The following is a 15,862-nucleotide window of genomic DNA, read 5'->3' as shown; positions in this document are numbered from 1 at the left end:
ATTTTTGTGTATGGTGTGAGATAGTGGTCTAGTTTACCTCTTTTGTATATGATTGTCCAATTTTCCAACATAATTTGTTAGTTTTTCTTTTTCCCTTTGTAATCTCTTGGCTCCTTTGTTGCATATTAATTGTCCATGTAATTAGGCTTATTTCTGAGTTCTCACATCTCATTGGTCTGTGTGTCTATTTTTATTATCACATCATACTCTTTTGATTACTGTAAATTTGTGGCTTAGTTTGAAGTCTGAGAGTGAGATAAAGCCATGGGGATCAGAATTACTTTGGTTATTTGGGGGTTTTGTGGATTATTCCAATGTTCCAGCTAGATTAACTTCACTTCTAATTATTCTCTACAGAGAAGGTATTATCATTTTAAAGCACACATCTAATTGTTTAAGTACCCTTGAGATTAAAAATCTTTAGTGGCATTGCATTCCAAATTGCATGACTGATTAGTAAAGCCCAAATAGAAAGCTCTGTTTACCTCTTCTAGTCCACATTTCTGCACTGTATCATACGTGGCTCTCTGCATTTCCTTCTCTCCTTTATATATCATTTCCATTTGTTTATTTATTATTGATGTAACATTTATTTGTGACATTATATAGGTTTCAAGTGTATACCATTATTATGGTATACAATTATGATGAAGGATTTAATTGTGTAACTAGCGGTAGAGTATATGCCATTTTTATAAGTTTGTCAGTGACATTGTGCAAAAATAGCCTACCTTTTCCCTTTTTGGGTTTTAGTGGTTAGATATTCATAACATTATATCATAAAGATAAAGCTCCTGGTTTCTAAAGTTAAGACGCCAGACTTTAGAGAACTGATATTTAGGGGTATGTTTTCCAATACCTCCCACTTCAGTTCAGTAGTTCAGTTCAGTAGTTTGTAACAAAGAGATAAGAATGCTACCATTTTATAAGAACATTGTGAAGATTAAATGAGATTGTTCACCTAAAGTGCTTAGACTTATTTTCTTGTGGAAAAACTTGATGTAACTGAGTGATTGTGTAAGTTATGATTTGTTTTTGTCAGACCATCTACCCCCTCCCTTTTTTTTTTAATTCTTCCTTATCAAGCAACATTTTCATAATGGGATTTCCCATATGTTCTGTTACATGGAAGAATGTACTAATCTGACCCAAAAGTCAATATAGACCTCTCAACAACACTAGTTTTTAATGTTAATTATAAACACATAATGTTTTGTAGCTCCTTGTAAATTTCAGTCATGTGGCTAGTCAAGTCCAAGTGCCATCATTTCTGGGACAATGACAAGATGGTATGCTGTAATATGCCAATCTGATAAGCCAGAGTCACCAAAGAAGTACATCCCTAAGAGCCAGCCTTCTGCCAAGGCTGACATCTCATTTGACATCCTCCCCCTCATAGCTACTGTTCCTTTATTATGCCAAGAAATTCTTGAGAATGAGTCTTAGCCAAATATATATTAATTAGTTGTCTTAAAAATACCCCAATTTCTCCACGGCCCAATCATGTTCTTGGAGGACAGAAAGGACACTCTGAGGGGCCTAACTATTTATTGATCACTGGGTGAGTCTTACAATCAAGAATGAGAGTCAATTCTACTGTCATCAGACAGCTGGGTGCCTGACCAAGTTCAACAGGAAACCAGGTAGCTGCCCATTCACTGTCCCTTATATCTGTAGAAAAGTGCAAAGTTTCCTTCACAACTTAGGTCATTCTTTCATCCTTTGTAATGTCTTCTTCTGACCCTTTAGCTTTTTATGATTTCCCCTTAAAGTTCAATAACTCTTTGACATGCAGAATTTAGAGTGCGTAATGATATGCTGTTACATTTCATGTACATATGATATAATGCCTATACCTAGAATATAACCTTGTACATGGAAGTGCTCTTGAGATCTAAAGTGACCAGTTATTTATTTGATCTTGGGCACCTGAGTAAAATATTTTCAATACTTATCTTCTTCACATGAGAAATGGGGATACTAACATCTAACTCACAATCTATTGCAAGGATTAAATAAAATATGTGTTTTTTTTTAGGTAGTTGGCACATAACTGAAACTCAAATATTAATCTCCCATCCTTATATACACATTCTATTTCTTTCTTTTCCACACCCCCATTGTAGATAATACAACATTTATAACACTGAATAAAATATTAGAAATTATTTAATTTATTGGTTGAATGAGTGGAGAATTTTTGTTGATAAATACATTTATGCAGGTACTATTACACTACAAGAGACTTCATAGTGCCATGTTTAATTAACAATACCGCCCCTTGTAAGAAATTGGCTTTAACTTCACCTCTGGGTCTGTCATTTCGAAACATTATAATCAAACATTCATTTTCCTCATCTGTAAAATAAAAGGAACATGGAATTCATTTTCAGGGCTATTATGAGAATCTAATGGAAAGACTAGTATAGTGGTTGTCAAACATTGAGTTACTAAAAATGCTAGGTAGAGGTGATTTCTATTAGTATAACAGATAAAATATACCCAGATCTTAAGAAATTAAAGAAATAGAGCTTATAATAAAATATGATTCTGTAATATCACTTAAGTAATAGGAGTACTAAATTAAGAATTCTAATTTCCATACAAGATTTGGGCCATGGTTAAAAAATATTAGGGTAATTTGGTGATGGGAAACCCAAGGGGATTGCAACTGAGATGGAAAAATGCACAAAAACATGTAAAAATAAACTAATATAATAAAAAAAATATTAGGGTATTATTTTTACATAGAGTTTTATAAATCACAATATTTATAAACTCCTTTCTGTAAAATTGGGATCATAATAAATTATTTTAAAACATCATCCCATAATACTCAAAAATACAAGTATTAACAGTGTCTATATATTATAGATAGGAAAAATATGCATTAGAATGAGTTATTAACTTGGCATAAAAATAATAATGTCTAAAAATAATAATGAAGTCAGGAACCAAATCTAAATAATTTGATCTCTGAATCCATGATTAAATCCTGTGCTGTACAAATATGCTTCATCTCTATCTTGATCTTTATGATAACATGGAGGTATGAGTAGCTCTACTTTGTAGAAAAGTGGGTTGTTAGAATCATTCCTAAATAACTTTTTCAGGGTCACACAGCTAATAGGCAGAGAAGCTGACTCCAGAGTTTCTGTTGTCTTAACACTAACATGAACATTCTTTCTGCAGGAATTCCATAAATACTTCAATCAATAATAGGAAAAGTAACCATTTTTGTGAAAGTCATTTGAAAAGAACATACATTGCCACAGAAATGACAGTGATGTTCATGATGATGATCTTTACAACTCTCAGCAGAATCCATGATGTGCTTGAAAGGAGGGCTCACCGCTCACCAACTGGTTTATTGTATCAAAACAAATGGAGCCACCTGACCCCATATTGTTGAATATGATTCAGCAGCTGGAACCAACACTGTAAGGACAGGTCTGGAAGGTGAGCTCAAAATGTCTAAAAATATTTAGCTGCATAGAAGAAATCTCAAATCTGAGGCTAGGGACAAGCCTTACTAACAGAAGATGGTGACGTCTCAAAATTGCTGATTCTACTAAGTGAAGGGAGGAGAGTTTCTGTTGAAGCTTAAATAACTCTCCAATATGACAGGGCAGGATTTCATTGACAGGAAATCACACTGGGTAGGGTCAAGTGGGTGACTCCTGGCTGCTACCTTAAAGTGTGTGGTTATGGAAAAATGATCACAACACGCCTGTCAACACATTTGTCAGATGAATAGTATCCAGGCCAGTTTTGACTCAGAACTTGGGTAGCCTGTTTTACATAGTTGTGTATACTCTTGTCTGTCTTAGCACTATCCATTCCATCCTCTGCCTATTTTGTTGGTTCAGCAACTCCCTTTCTGTACACAGGCAACATGGTTTTCTTTAATTTCTCTGTTTACATTAATTCTGTCTAAAAAAATCCTGGCCTTACCCACACCGTAAAGAGTTGCAAAAATTCTCTAGCAAACAGGGGCTTCCCTGGCCAGGTCAAAGTATCCCTGGCTTTCTGGATCTTTATCTTTAAGGAGACAGCACAGGAAAGTGCTAAAAGCCTGGGGCTTGGATTTGGAAAACTCTGTGTTTGAAATCTAGGTTTGCTAATTTTTCAATATTTGACTTGAACATGTGTTTAGGTTTTCTGAACAATAGTTGTCTTCCGCAAAGTAAGGTGAGAGGACTCTCCCTCGTGGTGCGATGGGTTAAAGCATCGCATTATGAAGCTCTCAGAAGCCACTGCAGCACAAGTTCCATCCCCAGCCAGGGAGCTGATCCACATGGTGCAGCAGACCTCTTCTGACACACCTGCTGCTTCCCTCAGCAGTGTACTTCGTTGATCTGCCTGTTCTGCTCCCCATTCTGTCTCTGGTGAATCCTCTCATCGCCCCTGCACCTCTGGCCTGTACCCCAGTTCTGTAAGCATAAATAAATAAATCTTCAAAAATAATTAAATAACTAAGATGAGCATAGCAGTGCTGTCACAGTGATGTAGGATAAATTAATTTGGTCAATATTAAGTAAGTCAATATGTGCATAGTAAGGACTAAGTAATATTAAAATATATTTTATTAATTTTTACATAGAAGAACTGGGGCACAGGCCAGAGGTACAGTAGGTGAGCGGACTCACCAGAGACAGAAAAAGGAGCAAAGCAGGTGGATCCACTGAAATACACTGCTGAGGGGAGCAGTGGCTGACACAGGAGAGGTCTGCTGCACCCTGTGGGTCAGCTCCCTGACCTACCCAGAGATCAAACTCGTGCTGCAGTGACTGAGGATAGCTTATAGCACTGAGACTTAACCAGGAGGATCCCAATGTTAGATTTTTTTATCGCTCCCCTGACTGGGAAATAAGATACATTTTCCAACATATCTTATACCCAGGATAAAAGATGTCCCTAAGGGCTCACTTTTCCTTGTTTCATCCCATACCTCCAGACTCTAATACATAAGACGTGTAGGGTAAATTCTTTTATATTAATTACTTAGAATTTTAAAGAGTTGTTCGGAAACTTCTTTTGGCAGGGATTCCAAAGATAGTCTATCACTAAGAAAACCTCTGACTCCCCAAATTCTGCTCCAGGTAGCCTTATGGTGAAACTGCAAAATGATTCCTTGTTCAAGTTTTCTCCTGTCAGAAGCTGCAGTGTTCAGATCCTGACCTGTAACAGAAAATCAAACAAATGCATTAAATTGAAGGATGAGTGTTGGAGATGTAGCTTGAGACTCCTGACGAAAATAAACTACAGGTCTATGATCTAGCCATCGTTAGTCCTCATTGCCCCTCGGCATGCTGGAGGGTCCTTCTCTCTGGTGGTGCTCCGATGCTCTGGAACACTTGTTACCCACTGGGGCCCAGAAGGGCTTTAAAGGGGAGGCAAGTCTCCTCGAAAAGGTATACTACTCACCTTTTCAACACTTTTAGCCAACCACAGGCTCTCCGCCCTTATGCTTACTCCCGATTGGCCCACCCCTGTGCAGGAGGACTTCCAGCTTTTTCTGCAGGCTGTTCCCCTCCTTCCGGACAGCAACTTCTTGTCAGCCTCAGCCTGGCCCCACAGAAGGAGCTGCTCTATAGTCCACCCTAGTACAAAAAAGGGGCTGAGGATGGCCCCAGAATTTTGAACTAAGAGGGGAAGCCCTAACTTGGAGGCCTGCAGTTTTTTTCTACCGAGTTAGTCCCAGCCCGGAGTTTTTAACTCTGGCACCTTGTTTTGACTGACCAGCACCTTGCAATTTTTGGCCTCCTTGACCACACAGACAAGTCTGTAGGTGTCTCTTCCTCAAAGTCTGGATAAGCATTTTCACATCTATCAAACGGTAGATTATTTGAGCTACTTTATAGTTAGAAAAGGATATGCAGGCAGCTGGATGTCCTTTGTCAACTGTCTTTTTTTCCAGGGAGCAAAACTTGTTGTGGAGGATGATCAAGGCAGATATTTTATGCAAGGAGATCTACCAGAACCAAGGGTTTCCTTGTATGGGACAGAGATTGGGACATTCCCAAGAGCCTTCAGCTCAGAGAGCAGCAAAAACAGGTGTCTGGGCTCTCTGAAGTCTGCAGAATGTCAAGAAAGATGAAAGAGGGGAAAAATATTTACCTACAAATATTACACTGGCATCTTAAGTGCCCACCTTCTGTGTGGACAAGGGTGACAGGAAATTTCCCTCTTCTCTCTGCAAATAGTCCTTTGAGAAGCTGAGTCAGCTCCAATCTATTTTTTTCACTCTCACAAGCAGCACTAGCCTCTCAAATGCGCCAATGCTTCTTTCAATCTTCCAGCCTAAACAAACATGACAATTTGCTCTGAAGATTGACCTTGCCATTATGTGTTATACAGAGAATTTTACAGTCCAGGCATACTGCACACACATTAGACAATGCTCAAGGGAGAAGCACTTCAAATGTAAGTTCTATGGTAAAACTTACAAAAAAAAAAGAATTTATGCATATAAGAACTGGGGTACAGGCCAGAGGTGCAGGGGGTGAGAGGATTCACCAGAAGCAGAGTGGGGAGCAAAATAGATAGAATGACTGAAATACACTGCTGAGCAGAGCAGTGGGTAAGACAGGAGAGGTCTGCTGTGCCATGTGGGTCAGCTCCCTGGCTGGGGATGGGACTCTTGCTGCAGTGACTGTGGATTGCTTCATAGTGCTATGTTTTAACCCCTTGCGCCAGCAGGGAGACTCTCACATCTACACGCTGCTCCACAGCAATGCTGGGCTCACACACGAGGCTGAGGGCAGCTCCCTCAGTTTCTGTGGACAACTCTTCTCAGCCCACAAAGCATTCTACTCTCACATGAAGTTTCATGAAGACTACTAGTCCACAGGAGTTTGGGGCACTGTGAAAACTAAGCACTTAGATTTTGTCTTTTTTGTTTGTTTATGGGTGTGTTTTATGAACAGAGAAACCTTATGGAAACAGAGAAAGCAAGAAATGGAACTGATAGGTCAGCTGTATTTGTGCATTTCAATTATGATACTATTCACAGCTTTTGCAGAAAGCTTGCCACAATTTTTACATGAATGGAATTTTGAAGAATTTACGTAGAAATAGTGAAACACTGTAAGCTGGCTATTACTTCTGGCCCTCCCTGGTGGCGCAGAGGGTTAAAGCACTGCACTAAGAAGCTAAAGACACTTCCGCATGAGTTCAATTCCCGCCTGCCTCGGAGGTGACCACATGGCGTGGCAGACCTCTCCTGACCCTCCCGCTGCTCCCCTCAGCAGAGTACTCCATCGATCTCCCTGTTCTGCTCCCCACTCTGTCTCGTGAAGCATCTCGCCACCCCTTAGCCTCTGGCCTGTACCCCAGTTCTGTATGCACAAATAAATCTTAAAAAAAAAAGAGTACTTCAAAGCCTAACAACACAACATATACCCTGAGGGAGACTGTGTTTGAGTTTGGGGCTGGGAGTAGAGTCCCTAATTTCTGATGAGGAAGAGGCTACTCTCCTCCACTATTGGGCTTGGATCCCTAACTCCCAGGTGTGGCCATGTGGACTTCATCTGTTCTATTTATTCACAGGATGAAATTTGTAAGAACTAATTCAAGCTGAAGCCTCATTAATTGTAACTATTGAGAGATGAATTCATTTCCCATCTTTATTTGGACTCATTTTTTTAAACATTTATTGCCACTCTTCCTTATCACATGACAAGTGAGTTGTTAATCTGCAACAAGTGGCAGAATACAGAAGTTACTTTTCACTTTACTATCTGTGACCTTTACCAATTGGGGAAGAACGTTATTATTTCTCTTCAAATTATCAAAGAAATTTATAAAATTGCAATAGACAAGGGAAGGGAGGGGAGGAACAAGAAATGATATCGTTCTGCTTTTAAACCTGATTTCATTCCTGATGAGTAGACAATTGAAAATGCTTCAGGTAATTCTAATAATCCAGTCCATACTAGTGACAAGGAAAATATCTCAAGTCTCCTGCAAGCATGTGGGAAATGATGAAACAGCAGCTTCATCTCTTACAAGTATAGCCAATTTCTGTTGCACTTTAACCTACTGAGATGGTGTCTGTGAGTTCATCATTTCACAGATGAGGACATTGAGTCTGAGAGAAAGGAAGTGATGCAGAAAAACCCTCCAATCCGAAGTCAGTGTCTTAAAGGACCAGTATGCTCAATTTATAAATCCTGCAAAGGAAAGAGCATTTTTCAATAAACTTTCTCATTTTTCCTTATAGCAAAACAAGCAACAACAAACTTTTTAGTATTCACATGAAAGTTGGAGAACAGAATAAGCAGCCATGACTACAAAGCTACTATGTACATCCCTGGCCATGGTTGTGTTGACTACTGAGGACTTTTTTTTTTTTTAATATTTCTAGCTGCAGCTGAGTCTTTTGAGTCTGACATGTAGTTTAAGTGGGAAAGCAGTGACTGATTTGCCTCTAGGAAATTCTTTGCTGTGTTGACTGTTCTAAGTAACTTATCCTGAGGGAACATGCCTTGTGGTTTTAGGACTGTTTCAGTTTATGTTAATTCAGAACAGTGGTCTTCTGGAAAGGTTAGATCTTATCCCATAGTTCAGCAGTCTTTCTTTGACTGCAATTTTAAGAACATATTACTGTTTATGAGTATGAGCATTATGTTAAAATGAAACAGTAAAGCAAGAAAAGGAAATAAATTGAAAGTGCGAATTTTAAGAGAGAAAATCTTAAGAGATAAAAACAAGAAAATCGTACTTGATTAAGAAATGCAAAATCGTGACTTAAGATTAATTAAGCTCCATTCAGTTTAAGACATAATGTGGGCATATTCTGCTTATGAGAATGAAAAAGAAACATGACAAGATATATGCAAATAAGGAAGAAGCATCAAAAGAGATATGCACACTGCCTGCATGAAAGATGCATATCTGGTTAGGGAGAAGAGGCAAATGTATCCTAAAAAAACAAGCAGATTATGGGAAAACTCTGAAAGTCAGGCATGAGTATGTGATGGAATAAATAAAAAATGAAAATTAAGTTCTGTAAGTTTTGGCAGAGTGTATTTCATAGAAACACATGGAGAAGAGGGATCAGTGGGAAAACTTGGAATTAAAGATATTAAGGAGAAGCAGTAAGAGTTCTGCAGAGAAAAAATATATACTAGAAATATTACAATTGCTCAGCAATCTACTCTTGTTTTTCTCACTAGCTCATGTAAATGGGCAGGGCACTTAAACTTTCTATGACTATTATTATTCATATTTGAAATCAGAGAGTTGAATTTTATCACAGTTGTGCAATATACTGACAGAGTAAATTAGAGACAAATTTACAGGGACCACAGAAGTACTTAAAACTTTCTATAGCTGTGTATTTTGTTTCACAGTTACCTTCTGTGTTGGGTTACACTGGCAGTGCATTAGCAAAATAACCTAATTTTTAAAAAGCATCTTGACTTTTTGCTTCCAAACCCCTGAGGGTTTGGAATTATCACTCTATCATAAATGTTAGAAACAATTTTCAGTCACTGAAAATCAGGCCTGTAAGTCAGATTGCGGTCACTGAGAGAAGGAAAATAAATGAAGTGAACACTGTGAACATTTCAATTTTTTGCTTGCCATGAATTTCTGCATTGCAGCAAAGGTAGGAAATCCAACAAAAGAACAATGGTTTGGCCAGTTTAAGGAGATAGAGATTATAATTCAGGGAGGTTGAGGACAATAAAATTTTTGCCAGAAATAGGGGAGGTGGGCCCTGGACTCTGGCTCTATCGTCTTCTGCCCATGCAAAGTGTGAAATTCTGTAAGAATGAGCATCACTTCCAATGAAAGGACATTGCCTGGAAAATGTAGGTAAGACAATTCTTAGTGTGTGGAAAGACCTTTTTGAAAACACAGGGCAGCTCCACAGTATCCCCAAAAAACAAAAGAACATGCCCCAGTAATAAGGCAAAACTTCTTTAGAAGAGAGATGATTCTAGATCTGTCCTCAAAGAGATGGAAAATGAGCTTTAAAGCTATTAAATATAACTGCAACTGAATGAACTGACTGCCCTAGATTTTCTAGCCCCATTTAAAGGAATAAAGCAACATTAAAGGAATAGAGCAATGAAAAACTCACTTTGAAAGACAGTGATTCCTCAGAAAATTGAAATTACCATTGATGCAGCCACTCTGGATATCTGTAGGAAGAAAATGATGCATCTTTATGAAGAAATTGATAACAGTTTATTACAGGGATATCTACATTACTGTGTTTGTAATTCTTATTAAAGTAACTCTCATTATAAAGTATGTTTCTGTTGTACATCATTATAAATCAGTATCTCCATGGATACTACTCTAAAGTTGACCACTAATAATCCAGTTCTATTCTTCACCATACAAGTGACCCCTTTTACATGATTTATCAACCTTACCCCCTTTCACTTCTGGTAGCCACTAATTTGGTCTTATAGTCTAGCAGCTTATTTTGTTTGCTTTATATAGTTCATTCATTTGTTCTGTTTCTTTATGCACCACATCTGGTGAAAATCATATGGTATTTGTTTTTCTTTGTCTGACTTATTTCATTAAGCCTCTAGGTCTGTCCATGTTATTGAAAATGGCAGGATTTCATCTTTTCTTTTTTAATAGCCGAGTCATATCCCATCGTGGATGTGTGTACAGATATTGTATATGTACCACTTCTTCTTTATTCAGTCATCTGTCTGTTGTCACTTAGGTTGTTTCCAACTCTTGGTTATTTGTGTTCCCACATTTATCACAGCTTTATGAACAATAACCAAGATGTGGAGCCACTGCAAATATCCACTAGTGGATGAATGGGTAAAGAACGGACATGTATAATGGAATATTAGTCAGCCTTAAAAACAAAGCAACCCCTGGACCCTCCCTGGTGGCGCAGCAGGTTAAAGCACAGCACTGAGAAGCTAAAGCCACTTCCACATGAGTTCGATTCTCGCCTGCCCCTGAGGAGATCCACATGGCCTGGCAGACCTCTCCTGACCCACCCACTGCTTCCCTCAGCAGTGTACTTAGTTGACCTGCCTGTTCTGCTCCCCACTCTGTCCCTGGTGAATCCTCTCACCCTCCACATCTCTGGCCTGTACCCCAGTTCTGTATGAATAAATAAATAAATCTTAAAAAAACAAAAACAAAAACAAAAACAAAACAACTCCTCCCCTACCGCAAAGGTGAAACTCAAGGGCAATCACAGGACAAATATTGCCTAATTTCGCTAAAATGAATTATCTAAAAATAGTCAAAGTCATAAAAACAGAGAGTATAATGGTGGTTGCCAGGCATGGCGGGGGGAGGGAGAAAGTAGTTGCCAATAGTTACACATTTCCAGTTATGCAAAATAAATAAGTTCTACAGATCTGAACTACATTGTGCCTATAATTAATAATACTGCACTATATACTTAAAAAAATCAATCAACAGGGCAGATCTCATGCTAAGATTTTTATCACAAGAAGAAAATATAAAATGAGGAAATGAAGGTAAATGATGATTTTCCGACACACACTGATCAAATCAATCATTAGTACATCCACAAAACAAGAAATAGTCAATGAATTTCCAAAGGCCCAGGGAAATAAGACAAAGGGAAACAAGAACAGGGTCTCTCAAACTTTTAACCCAAATGACATCATCATCATAATAATAGCTCCTATTATTATTAATAGTAGTAGTAGTAGTAATTTACTGTTGCTGATAAAAACAATCACCATATGCTTAGTCACTTAGTACATATTTATTATCTCACTGTTTCTGTGGGTCAATAGTCTAGGCCCAGCATCGCCAAGTCCTCTGCTCAGGGTTTTACCAATCTGCATTCCAGATGTTGTCCAGATGTTGTTCAGGCTGCTTTCTCAACTGAATGTTTCCTGAGATGATAAGGTGTCCAAGTTCATTCAGGTTTTAGGCAGAATTCATTTCGTGGTATGTATTCTGATTGAGAGGCCTGCTATTTTGCTAGTGATAGAGCTGAAGTTCACCTACATGTTGCTTGCTCTATCTTGACATAGCTGGCTACTTGACATAGCTGTCAGGGTGTTACCTTATTGCTATGAAAATCTGCTTGCTTAGAAAATGCAAAGTGTATTTAACTTTACAAATATTCCACCATTAATCTAATGAGGTCTTGGTAAATTTCCTGGGGTGCATCCATTCCAAGGTAAAAATCCAAATGATTGTAGTGTGGGATTAACTTGTAATAAATAAGCCTGGAAAGTTTAGGGAGCAAATTATCAATGTCCTTGGGATCAGCAATTGGATCCTGTTGCCCACTCCACACAGCTATTGGAACTTCCATTTTAGTGACGTTGTATATGGGAGGTGTAAGCTAAATAAAGAGACAGAAAAAAAAATGTCACCACATTATAGAAGGAGTATTAAAGATCAGCTGTTAAGCAAGTTTCCCAAAACTTGCTGAAAGTGTTTAATTAGGATACACTTAATGACATATGAACATGAATATGTTAAAAATATACTTGAAAACACTTTTGCACAATAATGTGAATTGTGAATTTTAAAAGAAAACCATTATATTCTTGACTTGCTCAATGGGAAAATAGGAAAGGATCCTATTAGGAGAGGTGGAAAATGGCTCATTTTCATCCTTCTTCCTTCCTTCCTCTCTTTCTCTCTCTTTCCATCTTTCCTAACCCCTACCTCCCTATCCTTCTCTTTCTGGTCCTTCTTTTATGGGGCATTATATTAGCACTTGGTCTAAGAATATGTCCTTTTCAAACATAATACTAGATGCATAAAGGGAATATGCATCTAATATGCATACAGAAACTCAGATTCAGAGAATTACTGATACTAGAACAGACTCTACACGGACCATTGAAATCAATGCATGAAAACAGACATTGAAATATGATGTGAAAAATGATCTAGTCTGCTATAGAGAAATAGAGTAGCTGTGATACTAACACAACTTTTCTTGTGCTGATTTAACAGATTCCAATTCCCTGGTTCCAGTGTGACCCAGGCAGGCTAGTTCCAACTGTGTACAGTTACTGCGCATTCTCTTTGCGATAGTGATTGGATGAAAAATGAGCACATGATGACAGAGGACTAAAGTTCTGGAATTTTTTTGTAAACTATTGAGAAAATATTGAGTGTTCACTGAAAGAATTATACAAACTAGGGCCCTCCCTGGTGGTGCAGAGGGCTAAAGCTCAGCACTGCGAAGCTAGCCACAGCCGTTTCAGTGCAAATTTGATCCCCGCCCCAGAGGTGTTCCACATGCAGCAGACCTCTCCTGACCCACCCGCTGCTCTCCTCAGCAGTGTATTTTCTCAATCTGCCTGTTCTGCTCCCCACTCTGTCTCTAGTGAATCCTCTCACTGACCCTGTACCTCTGATCTACACCCCAGTTCCGTGTGTGCAAATAAATAAATCTTTTAAAAAAATTATACAAAATAAGCACACCCAGTCACCATCTTGTCTTGGAAGAAGCCTGGAGTGGAAACAGCATATGCAGTTGGAATTGAGAGGGTGGGGAGAAAGTAAGAGCTGTGATGACAGGGTCTAAGTTCAGGCTGCACTGAGTTTCCCACTGTGGCACAGCACTATTAACCTAAAATAGACCTGTTTTCTGCTACTTTCTTTCTTTCTTTCTTTTTTTTTTAAAGATTTATTTATTTATTCATACAGAACTGGGGTACAGGCCAGAGAAGCGGAGGGTAAGAGGATTCACCAGGGACAGAGTGGGGAGCAGAACAGGCAGATCCACGAATTACACTGCTGAGGGGAGCAGCAGGCGGGTCAGGAGAGGTCTGCCACGCCATGTGGTCACCTCCGGGGCAGGCTGGGATCGAACTCATGCAGAAGTGGCTTAAGTTTCTTAGTGCTGTGCTTTAACCCACTGTGCTACTGGGAGGGCCTGTATTCTGCTCCTTTCAACAAAAGTGTCTTGACTACTACCATATACTATGTACCAAGTTTTGTTTTGTGCCAAGTTATGTTCCTCCCAAAATTCAGATGGTGAAGCCTTAGCCGGAATGTGACTATATATAGAGACAGTCATTTTAGGAGGTGATTACGGTTTACTGAGGTTATAGGGTTGGGTCCAGATCTAACAGGATTAGTGGTTGTATGAAAAGTGGTAGGGAGCACACTCTCTCTCCACACTCACTCAAAGGGAAGGCCATGTGAGCCCAGGTGAGAAGGGAGCTCTCTGGCAGGCAGAAAGAGCACCTTCACCAGAACCCAACTCTGCTGTCATCCTGGCCTCAGACTTCGAGCTTCCAAAACTGTAAAAAATTACTCCCTGTTGTTTAAGCCACTCTTTATATGGTACTTTTTTTTTTTTTTTTTTGCCAACCTGAAGAGATCAATACATCATAATTAGTTTTGGCAGCAAACTGAAAGAAAGGTACCACGAACAAAAGCACAGACCTTTAGGATATGGTAGCAGCTTTGATAGGGAGAGGTTTCTTAGGTCTCCATGGGGAAACTTCTGACTTGGTGATTGTGTAAGTCAAATTCTCTTAGGAGGATGATATTCAGGTAGAGCCCCCCGGCTCAGCCATTCCAGATTTTACTGTCTCTGCGTGGGTTGGTGCTCAAGCCTTTGCATTACATAGTATTTTGAATATTGCACTTCAGCACTGGATGGGCTGGATCTGAGCTGAGCAGCAAGTAGTAAATGAGAATGTGTTGTTCTGAGAAGACAATGCCAAGGGCGGGGAAGGAGATGAGTGCAGATTAGCAAGGGCAGTAGTGCGTGCAAAGGAAAATGTACTCAAGAAAACTTCATGCAGGCTCCCAAATACAAAATGAAACTGGTAACAGAATGAAAAGGAAAAAAGGAAGAGGGAGGATGCTAATCCTTGTAAGGTGTTGCCAAAAGGTGTCCACACAAGCAATCTCAGAAAAGAGAGGTTTATTGGGGCCAGCTGCTGGAATCCAAGGAGGAGGGGCCATATCAGTGGGGTACAGGGAGGAATTTATACCCAAGGGTTATAAAGGGGGGAAGGTTAAAGCTTGGAACAGCCAAGCTCCAGGCCAGACCCAGAAGACCCCAAGTCTGCCCAACCAGGAATGTGGGTGGAGTCCTGTTGGTAGGACATCTACCTCCTTCTGGACACTATCAGTAGTCCACACGGTCAAGGGGCCTCTCTCCCTCCCTGTCCTGTCTGTGCTAGTCTAACAGTCCTGATGCTAGTTTTCTCAAAATCATTGAATTAGTGTCCTATACCTCAGGTACAATAAGTGTGTGAGCAGGGTTCCACACACCAGCAAACAATTCTCAATCACCAGCTGGGTGTCTAGAATTCAACTCAATTCTGACTCTATTGACCTAGTGATAGCATCAGTTTCCACAGGTAGAAGGTTCACCCTCTTAAGACAACTACCACTTCAGAAGCCAGCATCATGCCCAGGTTACCACCAGCTGACTACACTGGAGTTTCCCATGACCTCCTCCTCAGACCTCCAGTGATAATTGCAAGCCCAAAGTACTAGCTGTGCTTCTGATACCCTTGGATAACTTAGGGGTCCCCAGGACAACCTCATAAGAGTTTGATTAATTTGTCACAATGGCACACAGAGCTCAGGAAATCCATCTGCTCACTAGATCACACCAATTTATTACAAAGAATAAAACTTACAAACAGCCAGATGGAAGATATGCATAGGACAAGATATGAGAAAAAGACATAGTCTCCATGTCCTCTACAGGTATGCCCAGATTCTGGAAATTTCTCCAAAATTTTAGTATGTGAGTGAGAGGGGTACCAAGGGACCCAATTAGAGCTCTAAAGAAATCTATTTATGTGCACAAATGCAAAGAACTTTACTAGAAATGCACATATGTGTGTGTGTATATATGTGTATATACATATATATATATGAGAGTATATATATATATATA

At 39.3% G+C, this 15,862-nt stretch overlaps 1 protein-coding gene across 1 annotated transcript in view; it reads right to left on the bottom strand.

Moving 5' to 3' along the window:
- Nucleotides 1–12,085: 12,085 nt before the first annotated feature.
- The window catches only part of LOC101629295 (lipase member K), a 23,236-nt gene continuing 19,459 nt past the window's right edge, over nt 12,086–15,862 (bottom strand). The window contains exon 9 of the mRNA XM_004680897.1: nt 12,086–12,319. Coding sequence (XP_004680954.1) covers nt 12,086–12,319 — 234 coding nt within the window. The remainder of the gene's footprint in view (nt 12,320–15,862) is intronic.

This window comes from Condylura cristata, unplaced genomic scaffold, assembly GCF_000260355.1.
Source record: "Condylura cristata isolate star-nosed mole 26May11 unplaced genomic scaffold, ConCri1.0 scaffold00011, whole genome shotgun sequence".
Lineage (NCBI taxonomy): Eukaryota > Metazoa > Chordata > Mammalia > Eulipotyphla > Talpidae > Condylura > Condylura cristata.
Note: the sequence above shows the minus strand (reverse complement) of the source record. Positions and strands in the feature narration are given on the sequence as shown.